This window comes from Acipenser ruthenus, chromosome 20 (genome assembly GCF_902713425.1).
Source record: "Acipenser ruthenus chromosome 20, fAciRut3.2 maternal haplotype, whole genome shotgun sequence".
In the NCBI taxonomy this organism is placed as follows: Eukaryota; Metazoa; Chordata; class Actinopteri; order Acipenseriformes; family Acipenseridae; genus Acipenser; species Acipenser ruthenus.
The window spans coordinates 23,751,011-23,769,802 of NC_081208.1; the positions used below are offsets into that span (position 1 = coordinate 23,751,011).

The following is an 18,792-nucleotide window of genomic DNA, read 5'->3' on the forward strand; positions in this document are numbered from 1 at the left end:
CATAGGTGGTGAATACAGGGTAACATTTTAAAGCTGTCAGGAATAAGCCAATAGTTAAAACTCAACTTGTTTAAACTTAGTCTCTCTCAACTGTACAGTTTATTGTGGTTTTCTAAAGTGACTTGAGACCTGTAATTCTGTAATGTGTTTAAACAAGATAAACTGAAATACAACAGCAATACACTGTACTTAAAAATCTCTCCAGTAATTTTTCGAACATGGCAGTTCATTCATATACATATTTTCAATCACTCAATCATAAATTCTGAGGTAAAAGGTAGACAAATATCAATTTAATACATTTAGTTTTACCTCAGAAAATGGTAACAACAGTATACACTAATCAATGTACATTTTTAAATAAACCTAAAACCCCTGTTTTGAAGTGTGTGTTTTTTTCCGCCTCAATTCTAACAGTATGTGGGACAGCATAATACCGTCCAGGAATAATCAGATTCTTATTGTGAATGCAGACTTTTTATTTGTCTGTGATGCAGGCAAAGCAATCAGTAAAGTGTAAGTTTAAGCATCTTCCTGTATTAGGTTAAAAATGTCAAACTCTGCAGTCAGCCCTAGACTTTCATCATTTAAAATAAACTGTTGTGAAATAAGGGTGTAACAAGGATACTAAACATGTAGAACAACTCTTTGTACGTGAGCACTGTATGAAGATGAGTTTCGAATAACCACAGGGTTGTAAGCATGAGCAGAGACTCAACCCCCATCACCCCCTCCATTATTATGTACAATCGCCTTTCAAAGGTTAGCATTTTTTACGTTTGTTGCCTCAACCATGCACCTTTACAAAGACGATAAATTAGAAGCAAGATGAGAGGATGATATACAGTGAAAATGACAGGCAGAACAGGTACCACCTAGTAAGAAAACATCAGACACTTTTGAAGAGTCCTGTTTAACAAATAGTTTTCTTTTTTTTTTTTTTTTTTTTTCAGTACATGCCATAGGAGAATTCCTGATTATAAAATTACCTGAAAGAACTGCTAGAATATCAGCATGCATAGTATTTTGTTATTTACAATCTATATACAAAGACGGACCAAGGACAGAAAGATCTACATTTTTTTCTGTATTATTTTTTTGTTGTTGTTATTATTATTATTATTATTATTATTATTATTATTATTATTATTATTATTATTATTATTATTTATTTACAGTCAACTTAGGAGAAGAGAAAGGCAGTATTATTATATATTCTATATCACAGTAGTTTTTATCACATGCATATCATGAACATTTGCATGATTGAACACATTTTTTGTTTTTTGAAAAGACATAGCCTTTTTTTCTATGCTAAGGTGTACCACTAGCATAATAAAGGTAATATATTGATCAGCTATACTATTAGCATATAGGGCTTCAAAACGTTTGTTAACAGTGCAGTGACATTTACACATATGACTAAAGCAACAGTATGTACTATAGCGGAAAGGTGCTGGTGAATGAAGTGATCTATAGTTTCAGAGCAACTGTCGGCCGACATATAGAAATCTCTCCTTATAAAGGCAATGTCCATGCTACTGTCATTAATTATGGAAACAGTATAACTGAGACTATATGTACTAATGAAATGTTAACAACCCTGGAAGTCTTGCAGACTTTGGCTTACAGGTGGCCTATGGTTCTACACAATAAAACACACAGACTTGTACTCTACACACATCACAGAAGCACCTGGCTTTACAAGGGAGGTATCTCCTAAAACACTATGCTGACATGCCTCTTAGGCCTTATTTCTCTACCATTTCAGTTTTGCTTTAGTATTATACTTTAAATTTATTATTGTAATTATTATAATTATTATTTATTGCAAAAATACATTCCCTTTTTTTGTTTCATTGTGGATCATGTGGTATTCTGTTTTATTATCTGGAAGGCATGAATTAAACACCAAGCTTGCTCACTGCAGCTTCATTCCCTTTTTGCTGCACCATGTGGCTGGCTTGTTACAAAGTCTCTCCTGCCCATTTATTGAAGTTTAGAACATTGAATTGTCTGACCCAAAACAGTTTTTCCATTCAGAAGATCCCTGATGAGGTAATTTTCTTGTTTTTTCTTTTTTTTTCCTTGCAAAAGTATTTTGAGTGCCTTCAAAAGTCCATTGTTGAGTTTGTCTTGTTTGTGAAATCTTGGTTTGCTTTGGTATGTACACTTTACATTGCTGCTGGCATTGACCATACAATGTTCTTGAATTCCATTAGAGAGCTGCTTGGAAATGTGAATATTTCTGTGAATGGAGTCTGTTGGGTTGGTGAGCAACTCTATTAAAGTCCATACTAGAGAGACCACAGTTTTTTGTTGTACAGTCCTGTGTAATACATAGTCCTTTGTGCACAGTAAACTCAGTCCAAAGATCATACCACCGAGGGATACCGTACCTCAATCAACACAAACATGAACCATCAGTACCAGTGTGAAAGAATCAGATGGGTTAAGTTCCCTTGTTTTCTTAAAAACCCAAGAGGATCTACATTTCCTTTGAAAGGTATCAGTAGCCACCATACTGATACTCAAATGCCAAGGGCTATCTATACGTATATTGCCAGTCTAAAAGATAGATACACCTGTATAGGCAAATCAATAGAGACATAGACAGACAGGTTGATTTAATAAATAAATACGCAGGTCCATTCATATAGAAATACTTTACCATTATTACAGAAAACTTTTCATTGTTACAGCTAAGATATGTTGCACACAGAACACGGCAGCGTTTAGAAGCCCCTGACTTTAATTTGTGGTTTATACTCAATCTGCCTTTTTACATTTTAAGTAGCTTTTCCTCTTTTGATAAATGACAGTGGTATTTTAGTATGCTATCTCATAAAGATTACCACTAGTTGAGGTCAGAGGGCCTGGGTGACACAGGGTTAAGCTAATTAGGCGGAAGATATAATTTCTTCTAGTCTTGAGTCATGATTTAGCCTTGTCTACATTTTGCTAAGAATCACAGCAAACCATTTAATATTAAACAGCCCTTCTACTTTAAAGATCTTACTGTATTTTAAAGTAGTGTGGTTGCAAATTATAGTCATGAAAATGTTAAGTATGAAGCAGTAATTATTATTCAACTTGAATCCCAAGCAAATGTGGAGTGAGCATCTGAATGCTAGCCCATGATTTATGTTAGATAACTTTTCTCATCTTGGCAATTTGAATTGACTTTAACCCTTTCCAACATAAAAGACTGCACTACGTTCTCCTACGTATGTCATTTTAAACAGTTAATTATATGTTGTAGCTAAAAGGTTAAGAGGGTTGTTACTGTATTTATAATTTACTATAATTAGGTACTGGAGGAACCTAATACGGATTAAAAGATTCCTTAAAATGTTGTTAATATTTCAGAAAAAAAAGAAGCTGCAGCTTTATTGGTTAACTATTCCTAACATTGCCCACTGCATTTTCCAGCTGGTGTGATGAGAACATTCTGTATTAGTCTGGCTCCCCCGATTAGGACCTTCACAATAGAGCTAGATGAGTTAGTGTTCTGTTTTGTTCTATCTTGAGAAAACTGGTAATATGCTGTAAAGGTGACTGTATGATTCAAACACAGGTCATTTAGGAATTCATACTAACAGACAGTAAACCCCAAAACAGTAGAAAGTTACATAGTCCTTCAAATTGAATAGGACTCTGTGCTTTTAGGAAATACACTTAATTAGATATAATTAATTAAAACAGTTATCAAATAGCCATTCTAGATTGATAAAATTTGAATTAATACTGTGTTGCATTGTGTCAACTGGATATTAGGCTGTGCAGAATGACTGTGCAGCATTGGCTATTATGCAGCCATAGTCATTACCTCTATATCTATAAATTAACCTGCTAATGTAAGAGAATTATTTATTCATTCTGTGTTAGGCCAGCTCCGTTTGTTTTTCACTATATCATAATGGTCACTTAGCCATTACAAGATGTTTGCAGTAGCCTAACAGGAGCTCTTGACGTTGAAGTTAGAAAGATATACGCTGTGCCATTGCCAAAGAAATGCTGGGAGGCCAGTGCGCCCAAGTCATTTTTTTACCTTGCCGTTTGTTTCTGGATGAGTGAAATACATCTTTTGAGCCAGTACTGTATGCAGACTTGGTTTTTAATGTGATAACAGACAGCAAATCCTGTTCTGTTCAGCTAAAATGTTGTTGCATGCACAGGGTCATGGTTAACCCTGGGCCTGATTTTTAACCTTTCACCTTTCTGTCCCGAGGGTCAATGTCCAGCAAACTCAGCCACCACAATCTGTCCTGACATTGTAAGGGTTAAAATGCTGGGGAATTGTTTCCTCTCCATTTGACGCCATTGACAGGCTAGGGGGCAGTAGCTCCACGACTTAATAATTTAGAAGATCCATTATCTCTGTATAATCTATGACAGACTACTTTTTTCCTCTGCTGATTACATTATTAGTATTTGTTTTCCCTTTTCCTGGCATAGTATATTGCTCTAGAGTATAAATACTCTCCTGTGCATCTTAGAGTTACTGCTATAAGCTTGGAAGCTTGGAAGAAAGGAAGCGGCTTAGACAAATTCAAACCAAAGGCGCAAGAACATCTTAGCATCCACATTACCTTCTTTAAAGTCTACAGTTTCCAATACTAATATGGTATCTTATTCTGTTTGCATATTTGGTTCTATTGGTGATGTTTAAGAGTGGCTGTCATAACCAATGTTCTTCTTGAATGAATGATATAAGGCTTTGGAATTAATTTGATTAAAGTTGTTCCTGGGGGTGGGGGGGCACCAAATATGTGGTGGCATTTGAAGAAGCAGTCAATATGATCATTCCTGAAGGTTTGTAACTTTAATATCCTTGGGCTAGTGTTCTGAATTTTATATGGCTAAATATATATTTAGGCTCAGCAAAGTGCACTCACGTGTTACTACAGTACTTGCCCGCAATGCTATTTGAACCAGTGTCCCTAAAGTTGAATGCCACCAGCTGTGACAAAGCATGTAGTACTCATGGAGGTTTTAATATACAGGCCACTTCGTCAAGCCAGTGACAGTCAAAAATCTTTTGTTTCTCTTGGGTGAGCAGTGTAATTTTAACTCCAGAGCTGGAGCATTATCACCAGCCGGTGTAAGATGGAGAGGGCGTGGAGATCACCATTTATTGCACAGTGTAAAATGCTTTCTTATTACCTCATCTCCCACACCGCTGTGTAATAAATTACTCCTCTCTGTGTGGCATGCACACAATGCTACTCTATTAAGTCTCCTGTTTTCCAGAATCTCTGTACTGTTTGCTTTGCCTAATAGACCCGAGATGAATGGTCTTAAATTGTTCTTAAAGGGCCTGTGCCTTAGATTTTTCCCTTGATCAAGTCTGAAAAAAAGCAATAATAAAAAAAAAATCAGTTCAATTTATTGATGCTTATTGAGAACAGGGCTGATTTCTATCATTAGGACTAATCTAGCCTTAAGGATTATGCATCTTGATTGTCTAACCATCTTGCATTTAACCCCCTGCCATGCCACCCTTTCCTTGGGAGAAATGCCTTCAGGAGAGTGGGAACACAATGGGATTCCCAAAGGGAGCTTCGTTTACAAAGCATCCATTTATAAAGGAATTAGCACAAGCATTCTATACAAATAATATTATCACAGTAATTAATTAGGAGACTTAATAGCGCAGTGGAAACAATGTCTTTTACTTTTGGGGCCTGGGTTCAAATCCAGCTAGAATTAAATTCTGGTGGTCTCCACCTGGTCCTGAATGTCTTTGTCAAAACATTCGCAACTGTGGGATGTTGCACAGCACATTCTGTAGGGCTGGCCTGTTATACAGGTGCTTTGGAAGCTGTCTGCTTTGGTGTACTATGTACACATACTGTGTACTAGGCATACTGTATATTCATGTATCATTTCCAACAACAACAACAACACATATCTAAAAAATGAAGGAAACGCACTGCACTGCTCTGCAGCGTGTCTTGATGTACTGTGATTGCTCTTATCACAATACAAGTTGAAAAACTGTCTCATTCGCATGGTGGGGAGTTATTATAAGGATAAATGTCACAGAACTGTCTCATAACATCCCTAATAAAGAAGGACACACCAGTGCTCCCTCTCAATAAGGGAGCAGTAATTATTAACAGTCTCTAACCTTTCCCTGCTCCGACGGTACTGTATGGGCTGACAAATGACATGTGAAGCAGCATGATGGTCCCTTATTACCCAGACCCTCTTTGCTTAATCCAAAAACAAGACTCTAAGGTAATTTCACATAGACTAAAAAGAATGATGAAGCGGTCTTCCTCGACAGCTTGCAAATGTTTGGGCAGACAGGGGATGACGTTGAAACCTGATTAAATGGAAAAAGGGCTGGTGGGGTTTTGGGGTGGGGGGTGGGAGTGCTGTACCCAGAAACATCTTTGTTCAGTATATCTATCATTTTAATTTGCCTCCTGTCTTGAACCTAAGGTTACAGATGTTTGACCTGTGATTACACAGTGATTAGCTCAGTGTGTGATTAGCATGGTTGGATTACAATCATATTATGTAATTTCTGTACATTTCCTTTTCAATTCTGAGCCACCTACCATCCATTGACACCTTGTAAATCAGGCTAGCCTTTCCGAAAGGTCAAATGCAGGGTCATTGGGTGATTGATCACAGTAAATGATTTCTTATCATTATGTACCCTCAGGCCTGGGTATAGTCAAATGTCGTGAAAAATGTGCAAAGTACTTGTATTCCATCAGGCAAAGGAAATGCAGTCTGCTTTATTTGTCACATTAAAAAGACTTTTTTTTTTTTAAGATTTTACACAATTTCTTATGTTACTAGAAAGCATTAACATTTTAAACTTGAACTTGCAGATTTAAAAAAAATAATAATACTAGTTTATTGACAAAGATAAACTAATAATATCACTGTATTATGTGTAATACAGTAATAATCATTATAGATTGAGACATCTAATGAATGTCACATCACATTGAAAATTAAATGTTTCCCGTCTGATGTGATTCTTGCATGCTGTAAACTTCAATTGCTGATTGCAGTGTTGGTCTGATTCAACAGAGAAGTTAAACACAATAACATGTCAATGTTGAATGGAATCTGATCTTTTCTCCAAAACAAACTAAGAAAATTAATACAACTAAAAAAAGAACTACATAATTTTGAGTTTCAGCTGAAAAATCTGGAATTAGCTGCAGAATTTTTTTCCTTCCCCTCTGAAACCTGTCACATTATGAGCCAATTAGGCATGCTTTCCTGCTACGACATGCAGGGATAGGAGGTTATACAATACAAGTCTGTATTCAGGTAATACACCTTTAATGTGTGATTCCCAATTTGATTCTCAGACTCCCTGATAAATTATGGTATGCAGGTCACTGGTCACAGCTGTCAATTTGCTCATTGAGGTACATGAAGCTACAAGAATTAGTAAAGTATGTGAATGTTGTTTGCCATGAGGAAAATATAAACTGTAGCATTGTGCATCCAGTATTTCTCAATTATTTATTTATTTATTTATTTATTTATTTATTTATTTATTTTTTCTGCAGAGAATTTAAATCATGTTTTCCAAAACCAGTATAAACTTTGAATTATTTCTCATCAATTCAACCTCTTTCTCTTCAGCTGAGCAGTCCTTTACAACACTGGCAGACGCCATTGACTCACTCAGATGTGTAAATCCCTTTGACAGAAGATGAATAGACAGTTTTGGCACAGGGCCCTGCTGCACTTCAGTATATGGTGGTGATTAATTGGAGCATCCAGGTTCTTTTTTTGGCAGGGTTTTGTAAAACATCAAAGATGCCAGATTACACTTCTCATCAAATTACATATGAAGCGTTTTAACCTGCTTCTTGCCTTTAGCTTTCAGCTAAAACTCTTACTTTGGAAAAGCAAAGTGAAGTATTAAAAGAAAATGCACCTGCGTGTGTGTGTGTGTGTGTGTATATATATATATATATATATATATATATATATATATATACAAGTAGTGGACAAAAAAATTGAAACACCAATATAAAGTCACTTAATAGGGCGTTGGGCCACTATGGTATCCCGCTCTGTGGAGTTCTCGGCAGACCGTTTTTGATGAAACCTGAACCCCCACATATTTCAGACCAAAAACACTTCTGTTACATAAACCTGATGAGGCCTGCATTAAACCATGAGCCTGAAACAAAAATTCAATTCAAATTTTTGTGCTAGAAGGCTTCCCGCGTCAGTTCGTATCTGGTTTCTTGTTGCTACACACACTTCTTACATTTTCTACAACGTCCAGAACAATCCTCAGTGTCTGCTGCCAGCTTAGAAAAATATGTCTGCATTTACTACAATCAAAGCAGACTTTATTCATTTTAAAACTGTTGCTGAAAAGGGAATTTATTTTTCACGATTCCTTCATTTGGCCTGGCATGGTTTCAGGCGAGTAAATGTCTTTTACTAGTGTCACAAGCTGCGACTATAATGTTTTGTTTTATTGATGGTAGTACTTTTAATAGTACATTACTGTTCAAGTTGTTTATGAATACCGATATGTACTAGTTTATATTGTGGAACATGGATAGGAGAGTTGTTTTAACCAGTGTTTACCTGTTTCATGTTCCTGAAGTGTTTTTTTTTTTTTTTTTTATGCCGTAAACCCGGAAGCCCTAAATATAATGTCAAAAAATAAAATAAAGGTTGTTCATAAGGAGCCATACGTGTTATATGTGGTATGTTTGCATCAAAGACCAAAAAAAATCCATTCTCTGTTCTTCTGCATTATATTTTGCTATTAAACTCTTTCATGGATTGGTGTTCTTCTGTGAAAATGTGTTACATTTACTGAACACAATACATTATAACAAACCACGAATTCCCCATTACAGTCTCCACTTTAGCATTTAAAACGAATATCTGTTGATGTATGTATTTATTTATTCATATATGTTCTGTCTCCTTATCTATATCTTAGCTTACAGATTAGTAATAACCATATACATTGTATATACAATGCCTTGGTATTTTTGTTTGTCAGGAAGGCATCCAAACTTTGAGTTCAGTTTTGTAGAAATTGCCATCCTGTTTCTGTTACAAAACCTTTTGTTCGGTGTGTAATTCATCCATTTTCCATTCTCCGGATAGGGCAAAGAATATTGTCAAGGAGGTCTTTGTTAAATGCTTCTTGGGTCATGCAAAACAAAAAGCACCTCAGTCTTTTTCCTTGGTGCTCTGGTCTTTTTGTGGGGGGTTGATGTAATGATGTTACAGATTTCATTCATGCACATGATTCCTTTCAGAAGTGAGAGATCAATTCTGGAAGAGTCTCTTGGCCTGCCAAATTTGATTTGTCGTTTTATTATTAAATGGCACCCCAGCTTGGATTGCAGTCCAACAGGTCTTCTAATTGCACATTGTCTTGTTCCTTTCCTTTTAGCAACAAGGGGCAGCCACTACTGTCTACTGCACCATTACCCCCGAACTGGAAGGCCTGGGAGGGATGTATTTCAACAACTGCTACCGCTGCCTGCCCTCGCAGGAAGCCCAGAACGAAGGAACGGCCGCGTCCCTGTGGGAGCTGAGTGAAAGGCTGATCCATGAGCGAGCTGGCAGGCAGTCCCTTTAACCTGGGGAGGGTTGAGGGAGTGAGGAAACATGCTGGAGAGCAAGAAAAATATTCCAGAAAATATAAATAAAAATAAAAAATAAATAAAATAAAATAACCTAGCCCAAGTCTGTGCCGTGCTCTAGCTGCACAAGAAAACTGCCAACCCTGGATCTCTTCCAGCCACAACATCTAGAGGATTTCCATATACCTCAGATACAGATTAAATAGTGTTAAGTGAAACAACTGCAGTCACAACACAGTGAAAATGTTAAGTGCTGATGGGAAATAGGGAATACAGCAGGTTAAAAGGGACAGTATCTATCTCCCTCTCTCTCTCGCTGCGTCTCCGGAGCCTGCAGACTGGTAATCTGGGCCTGGAAAGCTACATGTGCCCCCATTACTGTTAAACAATGTTATAGTTTGGAGGGGAGCAGGGTATATGATATAAATATATCCTTATACTGCAAACCTGTAAAGCAGCAGCAGAGTTCCTAAACGCAGTTCTACATGCTTTGATTAATGCCAAACACTTGTAACGACTGTTACTTGAAGCATTTAACCCTTATAGAGCAAGCCTGACAACCACTATCCTGTATGCTTCAAACTAGAAAAAAACCCTTCTGCAATACTAGGTACATATTGAGATTATCTATATTGTCCTTGGGTAACATTCTAGGCACTATATATATATATATATATATATATATATATATATATATATATATATATATTATATATATATATATATATATATATATATATATATATATATATATACACATACACTAGTATTCATTGAAGAGCTTTGATCCATAAGGGTATATAAGAACATAGTGCCAACTAGAAGCTACCTTCCACCTAAATTATATTCTTTTTTTTCACGCCAGAGATTCAAACGTTATAATGAAATTTTAACATCAATTTCTACATGTTTACCATATCTAATAAAAATGGTAATTTGAATTAGGGGAGAAGGATTTTTTCCTGGGTCTTGTTCCGTTCTGTATGTTGTGCAAATTAAAAACTTGAGAAGTCTCAGATTTTGTTGTACAAAAAAGGAAAGAAAAACAGTAGAGCTATTTTAAACAGTATATGGTACTTTTGTGGGATCAGCAGTAGGGTCTGCAATAGGTATGAAAAATGAATTAAAAATAAAATAAACTGTGGTATTTGAGGGGGGGGGAGGTACTTATGTCTAAATAGTGGGTACTATCTCCATAGTAATACAATCAGGGTGCCCAGAGAGGTTAAAAGTTATTGTCTTTTTCCACCCACTGAGGGATGCAGTTTATTTATTTATTTATTTATTAATTAGTTTTAAGATTTTTTAGTTCGCTTATTCAAACAACATGCGTAAATATTTTTCACCTAAAGAGAAAATCTCGTCGTCGTCGTCATCATCTTTTTTTTAATCTTTTTTTCTTTATTATTTTGCTTCTTTTGTTGTTAGAAAAAAAATCAACTGAAGAAAAAAAAGAATACTAATAAGGAGGAGGCTCTGAAGAATGTAGTCACGATAATGTTGTCTTTCTTTCTTCTTCTTTAGTGATTATACTTCTAAATGTTGTGCTTTGTGGCAGTCTTCGTGCCAAAGATCGTTCTAAGCCATCAGCATTCCATTATCATGTTTTCTGTAAAGAGAAAAGAAAATTAAAGGGGATTACTCATAATAGCCTCTTCTTGTTTTACATTTGGTCCCAAAACATTAATGTCCTGACAACCAATTACTAGAGCTGCATTTTCTCTTTTGTAGTAATACTAACTGTTGTTCTATTATTTGTAAATCACAAAGTCTTAAGAATAGAGGTTTAATTGTTCATCCTGATGAACAAGACAACCAACTTCAAGGGTATACACCCTTTGGCATACTTAGTTACAAAGAAAATCTTGTATAAACCCACAACCACATCTAAGGGTGGAATATGAGATGCTCTTGTGACCATGGATAAAAACTGTCTTATGATATTAATCAAGCTTAAATGAGAAGTAATTATGAATGTTCAATGTATTTTCTCCTGTTTATATTTCATTTCTGGTGGAATTGCATCCCTTGAAATGTGCTGGGAAAACATACAGAGACACTAGTACATTCAGGATTGATGCTATGGATCAAAACATTCACCAGAGATCAATGAAACCTAGCAAGTGGGAGCAACATGAACTAAGAGGGCCACCATGGGTAGGCAACTCCTGCAAGTGCTATTGTATTAACTAGTTTAAATCACAACTTTGTTGCAAATAAAGGTTTCTATTATTGGCAGAATATTAATGCAGGACATCTATAATTAACAATAAACATAAAAGCAATAAAACCTTTACACTGTAATGTAATTTAATTTCATACAAAAAGGATCCTTGGCAATGACAGTATCCTTAATTTTATAATAGCTTCATGACATTGTAATCAGATGTAACCCTATTTTCAAATATTCCGAGCAGGTGGTCAGAAATCAGGTTTCAATTCCTTACAACCAGAACCCACACATATTTCAGACCAAAAACACTTCTGTTACACAAACCTGATGAGGCCTGCATTAAACCATGAGCTTGAAACAAAAATGCATTCATCTTACATAGATGTACAAATGGTGTCAATCGCCACTAAAAGGAATAATGTATTACTGTGGTGATGTTATATATCATTTAAATAAGCATGGTTTTTCTGATCCTGGGGGTACAATCTGCTCAGTAGTTCTGATGTATTGGGTTCGCTTGTATGTGATAATTATTCCTCAATCTGCTCCCACAGTTTCCCATCTAATCTCATCTGTTAAAGCGGGATGTTTTAAAGGTGCAGGTCCCTGCTGACTTCAGCTGCCACTGCGGCACTGTAAATTGGCTTCTCAGTTCCCCAACCTATACGATCTAGTTTGGCCATTGTGACCTAATTGAATACGCTTTTATGATTTAAAATGATGTTCTGACAGAGGGCTTGCATCTTTAACAGTGTGGAAGACAGAGTGCAGCAGGAGCTATCCTGTCATTTAAGAGAAGTGACTTTATGTTTGCAGGGAGAGTGATCTAGCGCCAGGGCTAAACAGGCAGTTTACTAGAACAAAACACACTCATCATCATTAAATAAGATCACGTTTTCTCAAAGGTCCCGATGAGGTTTTCCAAGGTAATTAGGCCTTATTGACGTAAGTTTGCACCTTCTTTGTTTTATTTGTCTAACTATTTAATTTAGTTTTTTATTTTTTCCCCCAGACAGTTTTCTTTATTTCACTGCTTTAAAAAAGGTTGGTTTTGATCTATGCATGTTTAAATGGTCACCACAATATATTTCCTGCGTTGTGACTGCAAAGTGTGGATCACATGCTTTTCCTATGTGCATGTTTGTCGTTCGGAGATGCATAAAAAGAAGTGCTATCGGAACAAACAGATTACACCTGAAAATGTTTTTTAACAGAATACATAAGAATACAAAAATATATATTTTGCCCACAGTTTATTAAATGCTTACTCATTGTGTTAAATGTGCAAGATCCACATCAAGATTGAAGACACAAGCTTGTTTTTCCTCCTCTCCACATTTTTGTACATGGTTTTACCTAATTTCCCTGGAGCACTATTATATTAAACATATAAGTGTTATCAAAGAAACGCCAATTCAATTGAGTGGTTTCAGTTTTTCAAATTCATCATGATACCAAATTTCAAGAAAACAATACATATTCGTAGTCAGCCTGGACTTTACAAATATACTGTATAGGAGATATCGAAAATTGTCCACCTAACATGTTATGAATAAATGCCCAATGTAAAAACTACAAAATATGACAATGATCTGCCACAACAGACCTATAAGGTACTTCGAAAGGGTAGAACCTCTATCCTAAACTGCAACAGCAATAGAGAAATCAGACAGCTGTTTCACAAGTCTTTAAGAAATGACAGATGACAGAGGACAACTGGTGACTGATAAGGAAGCTGACGGCTGCAAAGGTTTGTGACACCTGAAAGGCATAAATTGAAGACACCACAATAAACCAAAACAGGCAGTCTGTGTGTGTGTGTGTGTGTATATATATATATATATATATATATATATATATATATATATATATATATATATATATATATATATATAATTTAGATAGATATAAAAATAAACTGCATACATTAGTGGTGTTATCTTTTTGGTTTACCTTGAGGCAATGCAAAACATAAGAAAAAGGGTAAACAAAGTATGCCCTTTCAAAACCTTTCTGCATTTCAGGTTGATCCACTCACCAACCCCCCCCCCCCCCCCCCCAAAAAAAAAAAAAAAAATTAGCTCTATCCCTCAGAAAGGGAAATGTCGCTCTGAGAGAGCAAAGCAGCAGTAAAAGTGTCAGGGAGTAATGAATGTTCTGGTGATCAAGAGCTCTGGTTGTTATTTGCTGGATATTGAGGGAGGATATCTAATGATGTGCAGCGTGTAAACCTGTTGTGGCTGTAATCCATCTGTGTGGAGGGGTTGGGGGAGGGGGGGGTAGATCCAAGGAAAATGATTTGGACACGAGAGGTAAAGTGAGAGTACTGATGGAGCGATTTCAGGGGGAGACGTCAACAGAAGCACTACTTGCAAATACCATGACTGGCAATGTAAAATACCCAGGTCTCTCTGCAGAGTGAGGCTGGAATCCCAATGCGCCATATGCTCTTTTTCAGGTTTATATCAGTCGCCAAAAAGGCCATTAAAGTTTAAAGCTGCAGTCCTTTTTTTTCCCCTCCAAAAATGTCATAAGCCAAGATTCATTAGGTTGCACAAAAGTCGTTAGACCAGGAGGCCATCGGTTCAAGTCCTGTCTCGGGATATGGTATGAATTCAATACCGACATTACAGCATGATGTGTGGGAGAGCTTAGCTGTGAAAGTGCCATCTCTAAGATGAGATATAAATCTGAGACTCTGTCTTGCCGGGTGTGAACAAACTCCTGGTGCTTAACGAGGATAAGCAGCCCCACAAAGGAAAGGAAACCATGTCTACAGCTCACTGTTCACTGTGTACCAATGACATTTGTTTTCCATGTGAACAATTTGGTGCTTTTTACAGTACTAGCGAGGAAAAGTTATATGTAGGAATAAACATGTTTGCCTCAAAATACCGATTGCAATGAAAAGCTTTGTTTGGTCTCTTGTCTCTGTCCCTATACTATTTTGGAACATTGTTTTGTTTATTTGGTTGAGTTTTTTCATGCCTAAAGTGTCTTTATCCGGGGGAGTAGAAGGGAATTGGGGTGTCTGTGTGCCTCCCAGTGCATCTATCAGCAGCTGGCAGCTGCGGCCCCTTCCAGTTGTCTCTGGGAAGTTTGCAGTGTACTTATTTACAAGGTCACTGTTTCTGCTGGGAATAAAGTGAGAGTATCGTCATTTTTTTTTTTTAATGATTAATTTAGAATTGCAGAAAATCATCAGATCTGGAGGCTTCGCTTATGTTTATTTCTACATTCTTGTGACATCAATGTATGACCTTCTAGTTTAATTATTATGGCATTCACTTGAAAAAGCTGATTCCCCAAGAAAACTACCTTTTGTAAAGGAGATGTCTTAGTTTCAGTTGCACTTCCCAGCTATACTAGTATTCATTGCATATGCAGGGTGATTAGATAAGACAGTTGACCGATGTTTTATTTGATTTTACTTTTTTACAGCAGCATTGAAAAGTAGTCTTCATTAGTAAGACCTATTCTATAACTTTCTATTTTTGAGAAAAATGAAAATAATTTTTTGTTCTTACACATTTTGGGGAATGAATCGTTTAACAAGTGCATCACAAGCTACAATTACTAATTAAAATATTCTACACTTTTCATTCTTTACTCTTCAAACAAGGTACATTACTGGGTAGCGACTAGTCCTTTAGCTTTATATATCCCTGTCTCTCAGCTCTGTTTTGAGTCTATATCAACCCTGGCTGGGAAGAAATCCAGGTTAACCACTAAACTGGTTTATCTAAAGTTTTACTACCATTACTGCCAAAAAAATAACTTACATGGGTTTTCTAATAAGGCCCTAACACCCACACCCACACACCCCATACACCTCCACTGCATTAATGATAAAGTAGAGATTCATAACCTCACGGTGCCTCAGAGTCTGGCATCTTCATAAGAAATCTAGGGGAGGAATCTGCATTATGTGTTTTTCATAATGTGTGTCTGCTTTTTAGCAGCTAACACAACCGCTCTATAAAATGTGCGTGAATGTATACCCTTTCACCTGACCAACAGAACACTTGCCAGCGAAGAATAGAATCAAGAAGGCAATCCCAAAACACAGAGGTCAGCACCATTAGGAGCTGACCGGTATTATAATGACTTGTCCCATGTTTCTTAATCCCAGACAGGGGATTGCAAGTTTGCTGCAGAAGCAGCCAGTGCTCAAGGGCTCTCCACTGACAAAGCAAGATGTTGCCTACTAAATCCAACACCTGTGACTAGCTCTTGTTTATCATTCACTAAAGAGGCCTGCAACACTGCTGCCGTACTGACATCATGTGTTGTTTTAGTCTTAGCTGAAGGCTCAGAGAGTAATCCTCAGTTCTTTGTCTCCTAATGCAGCCAGTGCTGAGGGGCTTTTCTGCACATTACTTTCCAAATGGCACCACTGCCACACAAACCTGTCATAGCTTTCACACAAGACGCATGCCGTTTTACAGTAGCTTGGGGGAAAAAACATAATATACAGCAGTTGTACAGAAAAAAAATAGGATACCTGTGGTAATATTGTCAGCATGCTGTAGTGCTACAAAGAACAGCGAGGACAGCATTGATTCAACATGACAATACTGCTGTGTGCTTACATTGTTGTGGAGTGACTATTTCTCAATGATTACAGCCTAAAATACCTTGAGAAAAGTACAAAAGAAGATGGAATCTGTGGCCAACATTTGAGACTGCTCCAAATCAAAGTCTGTCATATGTGTTTACTCCTCATGACCAAAACTGACTTGCAACAGGCTTTTTCTGTATTGCAGAACACGTTTAATTAAAGATAATTTGCTTAACAACTTAACCAGTCACGGGCCAGCAACTTTACACTAACATATGTGTTACTGATTGCAGGTGTTTCTGTTTCTTTGTCCAACCAGTCAGTATTCATTGAGATTGGATCAATCATTTTATATTTAGCAAAAAAAAAAAATTCCCCCAAGATTTTCATTTTTGTATTTAAATTAGTTTTTTTTGACAACTTCATAAATTGCCCCGCTAGCAAGACTTGCAGGCTCCAATTGTGGTGTCTGACACCTATTCTAATTTTGCTGTAAGCATCCTTTTGTTTTCAGGAGGTCTAACATTACCCCTGGTGTTTACATTTTAACAGCTTTATTAGTTTTTAATAGATTGGTTGACCTCCTTTGGATTATTGCAATACCCGATGGATCAAAACAATTAGACACAATCTGTGCTCTCTAAATGCGATTCAAAACAGAGCAGCTAGGCTAATATTGAAATGCAATTATTGCACACATTACTGCAATATGTTTCAAAGTTTCACACTGGTTCCTTATTGTAGATTGATAACATACATTTTGTCTTGCCTAGTTACAGCTCTTTACAAATGTATCCAGACAATGCACTGAATATCTAATGAGTTATACAGGGTTATTTATATCACTTGATCAGTTTATGTACCTCTGGTTTCACTTTCGTTTTAACTGTTTAACAGCATCAATTGTTTCATGTAAAGGCCTATATTTTCCACTATGTGCAAACTGCAGGCAAATTGCCTCTTCAAAGTTAATGTGTGATGTTGGCACATTTATCCATATTATAAAAAAAAATCAGGCCCATAGACATTTACGCTAAGATGATGTTGCTTCCAAGGTCCACCCAGTGGGATGCCATGGCCCACTGTTTGGGAACCAGTGCCATAGAGCAGCTCAGGAAGTGAGACTCAGGTGTGGCCAATACCTGCCGACCACAGAAAGTAAACAAGACAAACATCATATTTAAAGTGCTGTGGTCAAAAGGTCACGTGGCCGTCTGTAAAAAAAAAAAAAAAATCAGTATTGCCTGAAAAAGCGGTCTATATTGCACATATCGGACAATATTGAACGTGATGACATCATCAGAAACGTTCTTGGCAGGTTCCCTCACACAGAGACATATCTTCATCAATTAAAAGGAAAAAAAGGACACCTTCCCTGTAAGTGTATTTTCTTTTTTTCTTATATTTAAAATGTTTCCGTTCCTACCGGCATTATCAATGTTTCTTTCCCTCCCAATCACACCCCGATGCTTCCGACCACCATTTTCAATATTTAATTCCTTCTCAATCACGTCCTGACTGTCATTTGTGTTTCCTGCCTGTCTCGGTTGCTGGCAAAACTCCTGCCTCACTTAACTTTTGTTTTGTTTCATTCTTAGTCCCGAATTGTGAAAGGTACAAATATCGACTGCCACGTTCACCATATATATCAGAAAATGATTACCCCTCTGGCTTTGGGCAATATAATCCATGTCAGTCAGTATTGCTCTCTATTTGATAGATATATTTGTGATATATATATATATTAGTTTATTTAGCAGACACATTTATCCAAGGCGACTTACAGAGACTAGGGTGTGTGAACTATGCATCAGCTGCAGAATCACTTACAACTTCGTCTCACCCGAAAGACAAAGCACAAGGAGTTTAAGTGACTTGCTTAGGGTCACACAGTGAGTCTGTGAATGAGGCAGGATTAGAACCGGGGACTTCCTGGTTATAAGCCCTTTTCTTTAACCACCAGACCACACAGCCAACGGCACGTCACTGAATGTCTGTTATAGATATTTTTCCTTTGAATATCATCCTGCGAGTTATCAAAAGTCTAGAAAATGCTGGATTGTAGGTGAACGTTCTTAGAGAGTATAAAAGTGTTAGGCATAGGATGATTGCTGTCATTACCAATAAGTCAATATGGGAAAAAGTAAAGAGCTATCTGAAGACCTTAGGCAGAACATTATTTATTTTCCTAAAGCTGAAGGATACAAGAAGATTTCCAAGCATTTGAGTATTCCAATTTCAACTATTGTTCCTTTTATCAAGAAGTACAAGACTCATGGTACTGTCACAATGCTCCCTCGGTCTGGCAGAAAGAAGGTTCTTTCACCAAAAACAAGTAGAAGAATTGTGAGGAAAGTTAATAACAATCCGAGATTGATTGCCAAAGATATTCATAGTGAACTGGCTGCAAGTGGGACTGGGGTTTATACTTCAATCATAGGTCGAGTATTGCA

At 36.8% G+C, this 18,792-nt stretch overlaps 2 protein-coding genes across 2 annotated transcripts in view; one reads left to right on the forward strand and one right to left on the reverse strand.

Annotated features, from left to right (window-relative positions):
• The window catches only part of LOC117425746 (WW domain-containing oxidoreductase-like), a 339,286-nt gene extending 329,022 nt beyond the window's left edge, over window positions 1–10,264 (forward strand). The window contains exon 9 of the mRNA XM_034042978.3: window positions 9,413–10,264. Within this exon, the coding sequence (XP_033898869.2) occupies window positions 9,413–9,601 (189 nt within the window). The 3' untranslated portion in view covers window positions 9,602–10,264. The remainder of the gene's footprint in view (window positions 1–9,412) is intronic.
• A 425-nt stretch (window positions 10,265–10,689) lies between these two features.
• The window catches only part of LOC117425726 (transcription factor Maf-like), a 130,175-nt gene continuing 122,072 nt past the window's right edge, over window positions 10,690–18,792 (reverse strand). The window contains exon 3 of the mRNA XM_034042937.3: window positions 10,690–11,214. The gene's annotated coding sequence lies outside the window, so the exon portion shown is untranslated. The remainder of the gene's footprint in view (window positions 11,215–18,792) is intronic.